General features: G+C 36.7%; 2 protein-coding genes across 2 annotated transcripts in view; one reads left to right on the top strand and one right to left on the bottom strand.

Annotated features, from left to right (window-relative positions):
- Positions 1–90: 90 nt before the first annotated feature.
- Positions 91–13145, bottom strand: LOC127434940 (deleted in malignant brain tumors 1 protein-like). The gene is made up of 23 exons (XM_051687989.1): positions 13034–13145; positions 12333–12647; positions 11820–12128; positions 11405–11716; positions 11018–11320; positions 9123–9437; positions 7965–8267; positions 7561–7875; positions 7156–7347; positions 6576–6890; positions 5741–6064; positions 5314–5631; positions 4916–5212; positions 4666–4737; positions 3986–4300; positions 3566–3790; positions 3331–3429; positions 3033–3092; positions 2225–2290; positions 2037–2105; positions 1846–1908; positions 1561–1623; positions 91–1401 (listed from the first exon to the last, which is right to left on the bottom strand). The coding sequence occupies exons 1-23, from the start codon at positions 13089–13091 to the stop codon at positions 1352–1354; spliced, it is 4758 nt and encodes a 1585-aa protein (XP_051543949.1). The 5' UTR covers positions 13092–13145; the 3' UTR covers positions 91–1351.
- Positions 13146–16307: 3162 nt separating this feature from the next.
- Positions 16308–16611, top strand: part of LOC127434939 (protein O-mannosyl-transferase TMTC2-like) — a 4893-nt gene continuing 4589 nt past the window's right edge. Inside the window, exon 1 of the mRNA XM_051687988.1 lies at positions 16308–16427. Coding sequence (XP_051543948.1) covers positions 16308–16427 — 120 coding nt within the window. The remainder of the gene's footprint in view (positions 16428–16611) is intronic.

The following is a 16611-nucleotide window of genomic DNA, read 5'->3' as shown; positions in this document are numbered from 1 at the left end:
AATACTGCCGTCTTTTGTTTAGATATGGCAAAAATTTATGTGAACCATAAAATTAACGTAAACCATAAACATCTGATGCATAACCCTCAAATAACAAGAAATTCCCATTTAGATAATAACATGTAGAAAAATAAAAAAGAGCCAATTTTGCTTTATAGAATATAAAATTGCCCACGTAAATACAAGCAATTAAATGAGGCGTATTCATAAGGTGTGAAACCCCACATGACCATTGATAAACGTTCAGTGCTTTATGACAAAATAAACATCATATTCACACTTGTAATAAACTCTGACTAACAGTTATTATTTATTAAACAAACAGGTTACTCAAATTCATTCACTGATGTCTACTTCCACACACATTCATTCTCTTTTCCCACTTCTGATGCTGACTGACTATAAAGGCTGTTTGGACAGGAGTGCACAGAACTGGCTTTTCCAACATAATAATTACAGTTGCTGAATGGTGAACTGTCTGAACTCATCACAGTAACAGATCTGGTAGTCCGACTGCATCACTATCGTACCATTCAGCAAAGTTTGATGTCCCATTTAGCTCCTGTCCAAACAAAAGAGCACTGTAAGTCACTATAAATACAAAACATCTGTCAAATGTCAAAACAAGTAAATTCACATCGACTATTAAGTAAATACACAAATTACAACAATTTCAGTTGTTTAAAGATTCTGCTCTTACAGAAAGATTTCTGAATCTGTTTGTCAGGAATCAACCAAGTTTGTAAGTTTTTAATCAAATTTCTAAAATTTGCCACAAGATAGAAATGTTTCTAAATAGTTTGATCAAGTGGAAATCGCTATATATCTTTTTTAAATAATTTTTTTGACCTCTCTTTCCATTTTTGCAGAGGCCTGGTGGTGTAATGCATAAATTTGGAACTGCAACGATGGAAATAGTGCTGTGTTGTATGTGTCCTGCACCATCAAAAGCACAACAATTGTCAAAATCAACATTCAGAAATGTCTGCGATTCCATGTTACAGTACAAGTGGCTTCTAGAAAATACATCTCAAGATTTTCAGCATCTTCATTGCATAAATCCTCATTCTATAATCATGAAACTATTAAACACATTCATCTATAAGTAGTATTTTGACTGATTTAAAGTGAAGAGGAAAAAGAAATCAACATTTTCAAAAGTCCATGAAAGCAAGACATTTTTCTGTCTGTCAAAAGAAAATCAGCTAAATTCAACTGATAATTTTGAACACATTAAATTTAATATAAAACTTTGCTGGACTGCAATTGAAACTTGTATATAAGATCACTTAAACTCCATGCATTTCCAAAAGCTGTAAAAAGATTTGAGGTTGTGTGTGTGGTTCCTGAGTTAAACAGTCTCTTCATGTTTGCCTGGCACCTTCCCCACATCATCATAGTCTATTATTAGAGAACAAGAACAAATTCCTGTCAATACATCACTAAAAGTAACATAATAACCAGACCAATATTTGCAGTCAATTTAAATGAGCTTTTCTGATTACAGAAATAGATCATATATAATGATTATAAAACATAAAACTGGTTACAATAACGTACCAAACAGGTTTCTCACATCTTCACTGACATCCCTCACATCATCATACTCCTCCTGAACTCCCTCTGAAAATGAACAAAATCTCACATTACACTTTGTAATACACTAATAAGGACATCATCACAAATTAACATTCTTTACATGCAGATATTTACTATAATGTACTATATACGATACTTTATTTAGCTGCTATAATTTTGATAATAAATCACTGTATCGGGCTTCAGTCTAGACGGGTATAATTTTATACAATGTTTAATATAGTCTGGATACAAATCTAAACGCACCTGTTTTATTATTGGACAAATGTCGCACGATCACAACATCGTCATAGTTTTCTGGTATGTCATCTACAACAAAATACAGAAATAGATCCATCAATGTAAATGGTTTGAAATGGCCCATATATTTATTTAAAATATACATTAAAGATACCTTCATAAATAGTGTTAGAAATAATTTAATGATATAAACAAACCTGTGGCACAATGTCTCAGTCCAGCAGTGATTGCATCATCGTAGGTCTCTGGTGTGTCTTGTTGCTCTTCTAAATGAGTTCAAAGGAAAGAGGAAATATACAGACACTGCTTTTACAGCTTTTCACAGTTCATGTTGTTTAATTAACTGTAAGTGAAATCCCTGTGATCAGTTTACAAAGGCACTGACCTTTTGGGACTTTAGTGGTGGTGACATCATCATAGTGTCCAGATGAGTCTCCTACTGCAGATTTAGCTAAAAACAAAGAAACAAAGAAACAAACTCTCAGGTCAAACTTCATTTGACATATTCGATATACTGTATTTTATATATCATACAAATATTTATCATACTATATTTGTAAAAATGAACAAAACTAACGTGCTCAAATTATATGTGTGGCAGGGCGGAGGGCTGGGCTGGGTCGTGATTTCCACACACCCGGCCCCTAATAAGGCTGATTAAGCCCGAGAGGGATAAGGCCGACTGGAGACGGCAGTGCGACAGAGAGAGAGTTACGGAGAGCTGTCCGACTCCTGTTATGTTTGTGTCTTTTTGGTTATTAAAATATTATTTCTATTGTTAAGCCGGTTCTCGCCTCCTCCTTTCCATTGAACTGTGTTACAAAATGGTTTCACTAAAAAAATCAGCAATGATAAATAACTGCTTAAAATGAAATATTCACATTAAAATTATGTGGTTATGGATTCTATATCCTGTAAAAAAACTGAAGTATATCCTGCTGCAATGATTGAAGAATTTGTCCGATAAAACAGAAGCAAATGTGGATTATTTAAAGTATGTTAGGAAATTGCTTGATCTTTTATTATTATTATTATTATTATTATTATTATTATTATTATTATTATTATTATGTGTTAAATGGTATACAGTATATAAAGGAAACATTCCAATGTTAACTTGCAAGTGAATGTTTTAATTCATTGCACAAGTTTGTATGTAACAAAATTTAACATCATCACTTCAGTCTTCTAACCTGAAAGAATCTCATCAGCATCCTCATACCCAGAATGCTGTTCTTCAGAAAGGACTCTTCCTGTTATGAGAAAACAGAACCATCAGAAACATGTTCACAATTACAAATGAGCACACAACACTGTTTAGATGCAAACTCATACCATGATAGTGACTTTTTATTAACTTCTAATATAATTCAAACACATGGATCTGCAAATCTGTTATTAATCAGTTAAATTCTCTCACCCATCTCTGAATGAAGTGATTAGTTCTGTTCATCTCTACAAATCAGGCACTATACTTTCAGATGGACTGACCTCTCTGAGTGATGTGTTTATCTTTATTTGTGATGAGTCTGTGATTAATCTCCTCATAAACTGCTTCAGTCTGAGTCTTGTGTCTTCTCTTGGAAAGAGCTGTGAGTGAAGACAGACAAACCTGCAGTGAATTCACAACACATGACTGATGACACACTGAATAAGACACAATAAAGTTACAATCTAGTTTTCATTGTGTTAGAAATGTGGTACTGTAGTATGTGATCTGTCGTACCTCTCCTCATCACTCTGTTCTGCTGAATCAGTATAATGAGTGGCAGTAAGAGCAGTAAGAGTACAGCTCCCAGTACAATCAAAACCACTGGAGGGATGGAGAAAGAAGATGCTGGAGGAGTTTGTGGACGAGTGATCTGTGAGGACAGAGATGGTGTCACGTCTGTCTGTGAAACTGGAGGAAACGTTGATGTGGTAGGGGCAGGAGTAGTGGACACAGACAAATCTGTCAATTTAAAAAAAAACTAAATGAGTTTCTGAAATCACAATCAAATCATGCTAATTAAGGGCTTGAATAAATATAATAAATTTAAATAACACTGAAATTACATATATGGGTAAAATGAATCTCTGATAGTCTGTTTTCAACTGTTCTGAGAAAGCCATGTCTGATTCAGATCACTAAATATTTTGCTCTCACCTGCACAGGTGAGTCCAGCGTCCTCTTTGTGTGAGCAGTCAGTGTGATTATTCAGGGAGAGAGGACAGTCCCACAGGTGAATCTCATTCCCTCTGCACTCGACTCTGTTCAGCCACACAACACCTTCACCAGCACCAAAGGCTGCATTCCCATCAGCACTCAGTGCTGCTCCACAACCCAGCTGCCTGCAGACCACCTGAGCATCCCTGATGTCCCACTGATCATCACAGACTGAACCCCACACAGCATTATGATACACCTCCAGTCTCCCAGAGCACCGGCCCTTCCCTCCACTCAGTCTCAGAGGAACATACTCTAAAATTTTGGGAAAATTCTGTTTGTAATTTTTCTCTAATTTGTTTGAGTGTCTTAGTCACTTCCTGGTTCTTTTGCTACTGAAAGCTGAATGAAGTTCTGTTCTAATAAAACTTTGTTACAATTTGTAAAGAATGTGGCAAAGTAACATGGAACTGCAATGCGGTCCACAAACCCAGAACCACTTCAAAGCTGTGCATATACACAAAATAAATCAACACCTTGAACATTTTGTCAACCAATCAGAATCAATAATTCAACAATACCGTGGTATAAGTTAATGCATTGTATATATATAAATGAAAAGTTGTATTTCTGCAGTATTGTATTTATACAGTTATCTCATTAAACTGAAATAAACCTACTTGTACAGTGTCTCTGGTTTGGAGCTGCAGAACATGAAAGATGACTTCGAGGCAATTCATCGTTTTCCTTTTCTGTGATGATAATAAGATTACATTTTAAGAAATTCAATAAAAAATTTTTTTTTAAAAAACTGTAAACACTTAAGCTAAATATTCAATTGTTGAGTGCTTTTAGTTAAATTGCAGTTATTTTGAAAACTGAAAAAGTTCAAAATATTTACAAAAACCTAAATAAAACATAAAAATTTACCTGAGCAAGTTATATGAGCAACCTCATTATGATGACAGTTATTCTGTCCCCAGGTTGAAGATGGACACTGCCACAGAGTTGAGTCATGAGGACGACATATAAATTGATCCAGCCAATTAGACTTTAGTCCTTGTGAGTTACTGGGTTCACTGGCAGATTTTCCACAGTTCAGCTCTTGACAGATCAGACTCGCTGTGTCTCTGTCCATCTGGTTATAACATACATTACCCCACGAGCCATTGTAGAAAACCTCCACATTCCCTTTACAACCATCAGTCAACCTGATTTCTTTGAACTCTAGATAGAAAATAATCAATCAAGTTAAAAAAATACAACAGCTGAAAAACATTATGGCTATTACGAACATTTGGGTACCCGAATTCAATTCAACAGTTTACCTGAGCACATGACTCCTACATCCTCCATGTGTTTACAGTCATGTTTTCCCCAGACCTGAGAAGAGCAGTTCCACAGGGATGTCTCATTCCCCTCACAGTTCACCTCATCCAGCCATATGGGTCCAGAACCAGGACCAAACCAGGCTGGTACCTGCTGGTTACTGAGGGCCACTCCACACTGCAGCTGTCTGCACACTACATGGGCATCTTTAATATCCCAGGAGTCATCACACACTGTCCCCCAAGAGCCGTTGTGAAAAACCTCCAGCCTCCCTGCACAGTCTCCTCCAGAACCCACCAGCCTGATGGACCCACGACCTGAGATCACACATATATATATAGAGGGAGAGAGAGAGAGAGAAATGCATGTTAATTTATGTTAATCTATTGTCAGAGAATGAAAATGCCCAAATATTGTTGTTCTCACCAAGGCAGGTGATTGACAGCTGTTGTGTGGAGCTGCAGTTGAGAGTTTGTGGAGAGCTGCAGTTCCTCAGGTGAGCTTCACTCCCAGAGCACTGGAAGCCCATCACACACTCATTACTGTGTTCAGGACTGGATGAAGAGGAGCCATAGAAGTTCAGCACAGAGCCACAACCCAGCTGTCTGCAGACCACAGATGATTCAGTGAGACTCCAGGAGTCCAGCAGAACTCTCCTCCAGACCTGATGGATGTAAACTTCCACCTCCCCCTCACACTCTCTCTCTCCTAACAACCGCACTCGCCCATCATGAAGAGCCAGAGATGAATCTGGAAAGAAGGTTTAAAATATTACAAAATACATGCAGAATTCATAATAAATAATTTTAAAAAGACATGTACAAATACGTTAATGCAAGGACATGCAGGAATATTTAAGTTATCAAGTGGGCTACAAGAATATATATATATATATATATATATATATATATATATATATATATATATATATGTTTTTTTTTTTTTTTTTTTTTTGGGGGGGGGGAGTCCTTTTACATACAGAAATTATAATTTACTAAATTATAATTACGTTAATTGTGTTAAGTGATATTAATTTATGTTGATTATGTGATTGAATGCAGATGATTTTTTAAATATTCTTTTTATTATTACACAAACCTAGCACGTGCCCACCTCTTGATGAGCAGTCATTAAAAGTTCAATATCACCTGCAGCTCTATGGGCTCTCTAACAGAAACACTTTAGTGATTAATAATTAGCCTGCTTTTCTAGCAATGCAATCATTGCATTGTTATTAATTCTTGCAGTGCAGTGCGCTCACGAGAACAGATGACTCCAACATCTCGTCTATGAGAATGTTCAGCTCGACTCCATGAAGAGATGGGACATAGTGAGAGTCGTGTTTCATTCCCCTGACAATCAAACACATCAGCCCAGATTTCACCACTTCCCTCTCCAAACCAGTCTGCTCCCACAACAGACACAGCAATCCCACAATTCAGCTGTCTACAGAGGACACTGGCAGCTCTCATATCCATACATCTATCACATACTGTGCCCCAGTATCTGTGTAACTGACGCTCCACTCTTCCAGAACAGGAGTCTGTGCCATTTGCCAGTCTGAGCACTGTGTAACCTAACCACAGATCAGAGAGATTACAGTAGTAACAAGAATAAAGCAGTATAATACTGTATGTGCACATAATGCAATATATAACTCATTTGTCATGTAAGATTATAATGTATCAAAAAATAAATAAAAATGGACATTGATACTTAACCAGAACACATTAGTCCCACGTTGCTAACACTGGTGCAATTATATTTGAGTGAAGATACTGAACAGGATGAAATCTGAGATTCGTTGCCTCTACACTGAATCTCTTCTGTCCACATCTGACCCTCTCCTTTGCCAAAAGCAGCTGCTCCCAGCACCTGCACAGGAGCCCCACAGTCCAGCTCTCTACACACAACCTCTGCATCCTGCTGGTCAAAAGCAGCATCACACACTGAAACCCACGTCTTCTCATGAAGTATCTCTAATCTCCCAGAACACAGATGAGACCCAGCAGCAAGTCTGGAACGTTTGTGACCTGTTTATATGTAAATGAAAATTTACACAGTTGACAAAAACACATGGTGAGCTTTTTTTTAAAAAAATTTTTTATTTTTATTTTTTATTTATTTATTTTTTTAACGAAATGTGTGATTTATCTTATATACAGTATACTTTATATTCTCAAATAATTACAGAAGACTTAATTTCATAGTGAATCTGGCACAATAGTATTATTAGTATTATTCACCTGTACAGATGACCCCAGCATCAGAGTTGTGAGTACAAATAGGTATATTCCATCCTGCTGATCCACAGTTCTTGAGTGTTGACTCTGATCCTGTACAAAATACAAGACTCATCCAGATTGGTCCTGATCCTGCTCCAAAATAAGCATCACTCAGAGCATCTACAGGCTCCCCACAGTCCAGCTCTCTACACACCACTGCAGCTTCAGTCATATCCCAACCTCCATCACACACTGTTCCCCACTGTCCTCTATGAAGAACCTCCACTCTACCAGCACAGGGACTGTTACCATTAACCAGTCTCACATTTTTTGGGTCTAAGTGAGAAGGAAGTACATTGAGAGAAAAAAGGAGGGATTTCAGACATATTCACAAGACATTACTCACATATTAATTTAATTCTTACCACCGCACAGAAGACCCTCATCATTTTCATGGGAGCAGTTTTTTTCGAGAAAAGATGATTTTGGACAGAGGTGAATCTGAGATTCGTTGCCTCTACACTGAATCTCTTCTGTCCATATCTGACCCTCTCCTTTGCCAAAAGCAGCTGCTCCCAGCACCTGTACAGGAGCCCCACAGTCCAGCTCTCCACACACAACCTCTGCATCCTGCTGGTCAAAGGCAGCATCACACACTGAAACCCACGTGTTCTCGTGAAGTATCTCCACTTGTCCAGAGCAACGAGAATTTCCAATAAGCCTGACACCTGATTAACAAGAGAAAACAAGCTTAATATTTACTGCACTGTTTTCATAGAAGGCAAAACAAATGTATTTACATTATAGTCTTTGTCATATGCAATAAATAATTTAATAAACAATGATAATTCAAAATTTTCTACATAGACATCATAAAGAAGAGAGAAAAAAATACATACTTTATAAAAACTGTTAACAATAATTTAAAAACACTCACTAGAGACCTTCTAGTTCCTGTTATAGCTCCCTGCATGTATAAAGCAAAGCAATAAAGAAATGTGCTACAAAGTACTTCAAATAAAGTGTAGGTGGGAAATTTTAGGGAGTAAATAAAGTTGACACATTTTGAACAGGGTTTGGGAGTAGTAGCGTGTCACGAGAGTGCATAATTTGAGAACCACTGGCCTAGCTTATTGTCTATCCCACATAGCCTCGTTTTCGATTGAGTCAAAAATTAAATATGGTGCTACTCTGACAAAGGTCAATTTTATACATCCAAAATATAGCTTACATCACATTTAAAATAGGATTTGTGGTCACAAGTGTGCCTTTAGTAATTACACCATTTTACTTGAATTTAAACAATCCATTTCACAAGTATCCAATAATTTAAAAGTTTCTTAAAACAAAAATAATAATATGAATGACTAATATATCACTACAAAGTGGTTTGTTATCTTACAATATAATTTTTGCCATTTTTGGTCATCCATTAAAGCACCATTCACTTATTTTAAAAGATATAGATGTAAATTGTGGATTGAAAGCATTACATTAAATAATCAAAAGTTTCATGCGGGGATAATATAAGGCAGGTAGATCATCAGTGATATAAAAATAGAATGAGGTTCAGAGCAGCTCACCTGAGCAGATGACACCAGCATCTTTACCATGATCACAGACAAAAGCACCCCAATCTACTGATCCACAGTTCTTCAGTGTGGACTCTGATCCAGTACATAATGTTCGATTCATCCAGATTGGTCCTGATCCTGGTCCAAAATGAGCATCACTCAGAGCATCTACAGGTTCTCCACAGTCCAGCTCTCTACACACCACTGCAGCATCAGCCATATCCCAGTAAACACCACACATTGTTCCCCACTGTCCTCTGTGAAGAACCTCCACTCTACCAGCACAGGGACTGTTACCATTCACCAGTCTCACATTTACACTGTCTGTATATTTTGAAAAGAATGACAGATGGACAGAGGAAGAGAGTGAGAAACAAAGAGACAAAACTAGTATGAAACTCAATTAATGTTCAGTCTGGACTCAGGGGACGTGAAATTTTATCTGCAGGTGCTATTTACAGCCTGTTGCAAATAATGGTAGATGCTATTAACACCCCAGTGCAAATAGTGGCAGATACTATTTGCACCCCAATTTAAATATTAACAAACAGTATATGGGCATCACTGCAGCATGTTTATTGTGTGTGTGTATTTTTTTGTGTGTGCGTGTGTGTGTTTGTTTCTGTGTGTGTGTGTGTGGGGGGGGGGGGGGTTGGGAGGTTTACGAGGAATTTTTTTAGGTTACAAACTGGTAATTACAATTGTATTATGCTATAAATGTGGTTTATGAGGATATTTTTAGTGTCCCCATAATTCAGTTCGCTTATAAAACATATTAAATGATGTTATTTTGAAAATGAAAAAATGCAGAACTTTTTTTTGAGGGTCAGGTTTAGGGGTAGTGTTAGGGGATAGAATCTATAGTTCACACAGTAGAAAAATCATTATGTCTGTGGAGAGACCAAATAAGGATGGCCGCACCAACATCTGTGTTGTGTGATTTGTGTGTGTGTGTGTGTGTGTGTGTGTGTGTGTGTGTGTGTGTGTGTGTGTCTGTTTATTGTTTTTGGAATCCCACAGAAACCGTACCCCACCCTTAAACCTAACCTATGAAAATTAACCATGGTTTTTATTAGAGTAACCACAGTTTACTTTTACATTATGTTACATTTATTCATTTAGCAGACGATTTTATTCAAAGCGACTTACAAAAGAAGAATAATACATCATAAGCGATTCATCTTAAGGAGACGGCAGTACGAAAAGTGTTGAATTACAAAGTTTCAATTGCATCAGAATAATAGATTCCAAGACAGATTAGAGTGCAACAAGAATATCTATTTTTATTTTTATTTTTTATGAGTGCATGGTTAAATGCTCATGGATAAAGTTTAATCATGGTATTTGTAGTAAAAACACAGTAACCATAAAATGAACCATGATTATTACAGTCATGATTACTACAATATTACGATTTTAAAACCATGATTAATTTCTGTTAGGGCTTAACCCAACCTCTAATCAAAAGAGTAATACAAATCTAGACATGACCGAAGCCAGCCGCAGAAGAAAGACATCACCCCTCACGCCTCAGACCAGGAAGAGAAAGTATCCAACAGACTCCGCCCCTTACCTGGATCAAACACTACTCTGAACCTGCCAACAGTCGACAATGTGAGGAAATCAACCTTAATATTCATTTTTATTTATTAGAAGTAGTATTAAAGGAAATATTAAGAGTAGAGAGAGGAAAAATTACAGCCATAACCCAGGTTGTTATTTGCACCTGAGTGCAAATATTCACTCCGAAGTTTTTATGAATTTAAGTTTATTTGAAAACGTTCTTGAACCTGCACACACCAGTCCTATATCAGGCGGATTTAATAGGCAGGTTCATTTAAAAGAGTTTTAATGGGTTAAATTGTGACTAATAAAATAAATATCTTCTTTGTTTTAACTCCTACCTGCACACACCAGTCCAACGTTGTTTTCATGTGAACAGTTGTTTTCATTTGATGGTGATTTTGGACAGAAGTGAATCTGAGATTCGTTGCCTCTACACTGAATCTCTTCTGTCCATATCTGACCCTCTCCTTTGCCAAAAGCAGCTGCTCCCAGCACCTGTACAGGAGCCCCACAGTCCAGCTCTCTACACACAACCTCTGCATCCTGCTGGTCAAAGGCAGCATCACACACTGAAACCCACGTGTTCTCATGAAGTATCTCTAATCTCCCAGAGCAGCGAGAACCTCCAACCAGCCTGACGCCTGTAAAAACAATATAGAGCATGGAATATTTTAAAAACAGAATTTGAATACAGTTGATGTGATAAGATGAAATTCTGAGTTTACCTGCACAAAAGACTCCAGCATCTTTATTATGATCACAGTCATAAGGCCATTCTACTAATCCACAGTTTTTCAGTGTGGACTCTGATCCAGTACACATTGAATTATTCATCCAGATTGGTCCTGATCCTGGTCCAAAATGAGCATCACCCAGAGCATCTACAGGCTCCCCACAGTCCAGCTCTCTACACACCACTGCAGCATCAGCCATATCCCAACCTTGATCACACACTGTTCCCCAATGACCTCTATGAAGAACCTCCACTCTACCAGCACAGGGACTGTTACCACCAACCAACCTCACATTCATTATGTCTGTCAATGTCAGAGAAAGAAAAAGAGAGAGAAAGAATGAATGAAGACTGAAATATTACTATTAAATTAAATAATAATCTGCTCTGTTGATTTTTTATTGAACTCATACCGCTACACAACAATCCAATGATGTTGTCATGAGAACAGTTGCTTTTGATTGATGGTGATTTTGGACAGAGATGAATCTGAGATTCGTTGCCTCTACACTGAATCTCTTCTGTCCACATCTGACCCTCCCCTTTGCCAAAAGCAGCTGCTCCCAGCACCTGTACAGGAGCCCCACAGTCCAACTCTCTACACACAACCTCTGCATCCTGCTGGTCAAAGGCAGCATCACAAACTGAAACCCACGTCTTCACATGAAGTATCTCTAATCTCCCAGAGCAGCGAGAACCTCCAACAAGTCTGACTCCTGAAAAAAAACAAAAAAACAACAACATTATTATAAAAATCATATTATATGGATTCTAGCGATCATGAATCTTAAGTCAACATTTTACATAAAAAACAAAATACATAATTTAAATACAAGAATAAAAAAGATCCAACATGTTGTAATACATGAGGAGAAATACATTTTCAGTCAAGTAGATAGAGAAGGTTTGTAGAAGTTTACCTGAGCAGATGATTCCAGCATCTCTAATATGATCACAGGTGTGTTTACCCCATCCTCCTGACCCACAGTTCTTCAGTGTAGACTCTGATCCAGTACACATGACAAAACTCATCCAGATTGGTCCTGATCCTGGTCCAAATTGAGCATTACGCAGAGCATAAACAGGTTTTCCACAGTCCAGTTCTCTACACACCACTGCAGCATCAGCCATATCCCAAAACTCATCACACACTGTTCCCCACTGTCCTCTATGAAGAACCTCCACTCTACCTGCACAGGGACTGTTACCACCAACCAACCTCACATTTACACTCTCTAAATATTGAGCAAAACAATGAGAGAGAGGAATGAAGGGATGAGAGAAAGAGAAAGACAGATTTTCACATTTGAGAGCAGATATAGAGTATATGACTTTTCAATGTCTTTTCTTTATTCACATGTGATTGTTGTGTGGTCATGGAATTTTTTACATGTATTTCAAATGGTTATCATTTGTTCACCCATTATTATCATGTGTTCACATGTGAAATTAATGCGATTTTTCCATAGGTGCATACAGTATATTACATACGTCGTGCTTGTTAATAAATATTTCTGCAACATAAGATGAATAAAGATGAATTTTAAGTTAAGTCGGAATATGCAAGACCATAATTTCTTGATAAAAAATTCAAAAAATCTTTCATTACTTATGTACTTACCAGCTCTGATGTGTTTTACAACTGAGGACAGTAAAATGAGTGTCAGACATCTCTCCATATTCTTCTGCTCTACTAATAGTTTGTTTATTCAGTATCCAGTACCAGCTTCTCCTCACTACTGATGAAACAGAAGTACAGGGGTCTTCCCTTAATAAGAGAAAAAGATGTCAAACACCCTCCAATCACACTCACTATTACCTTATTAGACAGAACAGAGGAAACCATCAAAGAACTTCAGTGACAAATCAGAGGAGGCATTTCTGATTTTCTCCATATACATCAAAAACGTCAGTGCTGATCAGGGATTCTTCGCCCCACCCATGAAGATGCCTCACTAAGGGGAGCCACACACACAGACACACACACACACACACACACACACACTATATTTAGAGATATAAAAATAAGAGCTATTTAAAAGTAATTTGACTTACAGGATACAGGAAACACTCCAGTTTAAACACATCAAAGCCAAACACCTGCAGAGACGAGATAGAAGCTCTGATAACTAACTGCTAAATAACATATTTGCATGTTATTAAAATAATAAACTCAACTGTTTAAATCATTCATGATTTTAAAAAAAAATCCTGTTTTATTAGAAAATAGATGCTTACCAAGACCACAGTATATGAACTAATTTTTATTAAACAAGTGGGAGGCAAAATATACAAAATACAATATAAATAATAATTACTTTTTTGGAGAAAAAAAATAAATAAAAAAAATTTGGTATATATTGCAAAGTCATTTCTATTATTTATTTATTTATTTTACAATATACTTTTGCATATGTGAAACTTTTTTTTTTTTTTTTTAGAAGATGGGGCAGAAAGACCATAATTCTTTTAAAGTGAAGATGATGAGGGTGTTCTTCACATTCTGACCAGCAGATGGCGCCAATGTACAATAAACATATTCCATTTATTAATAAGATCATTAAAGTGTATTGTTTCAGATTGTTTGATCATGTATTTCTTTCAAAGCATCTTAGATCACCTATAAGGTTTGCAACATCAGCTGTGTTACTTTCTTCTAGAGGGTGGCAGCAACAGACCAAGATTTCTAAGGTCTTAGAATAGCTGTTTGATTTATGAGTAAAAATAATAATAATAATAAAAATAAAACTTTGATGAACATCACTTGAATAGATTTTCACGTTTTTTTCTACAACATAAATTACTCACAGTAAATAGCAAGGTATTTTTGGCCCCCTGACTGTATATTTTGGCCCTTTTCCTATAAAAAAAAAAAAATACAATTTAGAAATTCTTGAACACTTTGGTTGATTTAGCTAAAAATAAAACCAAGTTATATTACAGAAAACTGTGTTAGTGCCAGATTTGTACTCTATTAGTAACTATACTATAATATGTAATATTGTAACAATTTATATATATATATATATATATATATATATATATATATATATATATATATATATATATATATATATATATATTAACAGACCACTGCAAAATGATCAGTTTCTCTGAATTTAATATTTATAGGTATATGTTTGAGTAAAATTAACATTTTGTTTTATTCTATAAACTACTGACAACATTTCCCCCAAATTGCAAATAAAAATATTGTCATTTAGAGCATTTATTTGGAGAAAAAGACAACTGGTCAAAATAACAAAAAAGATGCAGTGTTTTCAGACCTCAAATAATGCAAAGAAAACAAGTTCGTATTCATTTTTAAACAACAAAATACTAATGTTTCAACTTAGGAAGAGTTCAGAAATCAGTATTTGGTGGAATAACCAATCACAGCTTTCATGCGTCTTGGCATGCTCTCTACCAGTCTTTCACATTGCTGTTGGGTGACTTTATGCCACTCCTGGTGCAAAAATTCAAGCAGGCTTGTGATCATCCATCTTCCTCTTGATCACATTCCAGAGGTTTTCAATGGGGTTCAGGTCTGGAGATTGGGCTGGCCATGACAGGTTCTTGATCTGGTGCTCCTCCATCCACACCTTGATTGACCTAGCTGTGTGGCATGGAGCATTGTCTTGCTGGAAAAACCAACATTGGGGAACACTGTCAGAGCAGAAGGAAGCTAGTTTTCTTTCAGAATAACCCAATTCCAGCCTTGCTGAAAAACCCCCAGATCATCACAGATCCACCACCAAATTTCACAATGGGTGCGAGACACTGGTCTCCATCTAACCATTAGATGAACAGGTGTTGGGCAAAGCTGAAAATTGGACTCATCAGAGAAGATAACCTTATTCCAGTCCTCTACGGTCCAATCTTTATGGTCTTTTGCAAACTTCAGTCTGGCTCTTCTTGGCTTCTCAATGATGAAGTGCTTTTTTCTAGTTTTGCACGACTTCAGCCCTGCCCCTAGGAGCCTATTTCGAACCGCCCTCGCCATGCACTTCACCCCAGCTGCCGTTTGCCATTCTTTTTGTAGGTCACTTGATGTCATCCTACGGTTGTTGAGTGACATTCGAATGAGTTGGCGGTCATCAGGGGAGAGTCGTTTTCGCCCTCTGCAGGTCTGTAGCTTTGTTGTCCCCAGTGTCTGCTGCTTGAACTTGTTCTTATGAATCGCCATCTTAGAAATTTTAAGGATGGAAGTAAAAACAGTGCATATATAAAAGAGTTTCAATAATGAACATAAATTCAGTGCAAACAGAGAGTCAATGGAAGGCTGTCGATGCTCTTCTGTGTGCGTGCGCACACACAGTACCTGCAGCTCTGTGCCTTTCTTTTTTATTTTTTTGGTGTGTGTGTGCTGTAACTCTGTAGTCAGAAGCAGGTGTCTTTTCAGGAATAATATAGTTCAACTTAGTGGACAAATATAGTTTAAATATATAGATCTATCTATCTAAAATATAAAATCTATCACACCACAGGCCTACATAGTTATACGATAACTTTCTAGTTAATAACAACAATAAAGAGTTAATAAATGATTTTGGTATAAATAAATTAACATATTTTTTAACATTACCTAGATTACTTATCTGAGTGAAGTCTCTGTATCTGTTTGTTATGTGTCTGTGATCAATCTCCTCATAAAATGCTTCAGTCAGAGTCCTGCGTCTGCTCTTAAAGAGATTTGTGAGTGAATAAAGAAAAACCTGCTGTCAGTTCACAACAGACACTGAATAAAATATTACAGTTACACCACAGACGATTAATAAACATCATTAGGTTGTAGTTGGTGTCTGAGATAGTTGATTGTGTCAGAATTGAACTTGTATGTGATGTGTGTATCTGTCGTACCTCTCCTCATCACTCTGTTCTGCTGAATCAGTATAATGAGTGGCAGTAAGAGCAGTAAGAGTACAGCTCCCAGTACAATCACAACCACAGGAGGGATGGAGAGAGAAGATGCTGGAGGAGTTTGTGGACGAGTGATTGATGTTGTTGGGACAGGAGTAGTGGAGACAGACAAATCTGTCAATATAAAAAACAAACACACATTAAAATGGCTGAAACTATTGTTATCTTGAATAAATAAATACATTTCATTAGCTCTAAAATTAATAAATAATACAATTTGTGTAAACCCTTCTAAAGGGACGCAAGTCTGTTTGAATCACAGTGTTGTGCTGTCACCTT

The sequence above is a fragment of the Myxocyprinus asiaticus genome, chromosome 45 (genome assembly GCF_019703515.2).
Source record: "Myxocyprinus asiaticus isolate MX2 ecotype Aquarium Trade chromosome 45, UBuf_Myxa_2, whole genome shotgun sequence".
NCBI lineage: Eukaryota > Metazoa > Chordata > Actinopteri > Cypriniformes > Catostomidae > Myxocyprinus > Myxocyprinus asiaticus.
This window is presented reverse-complemented; position numbering and strand designations above follow the sequence as displayed.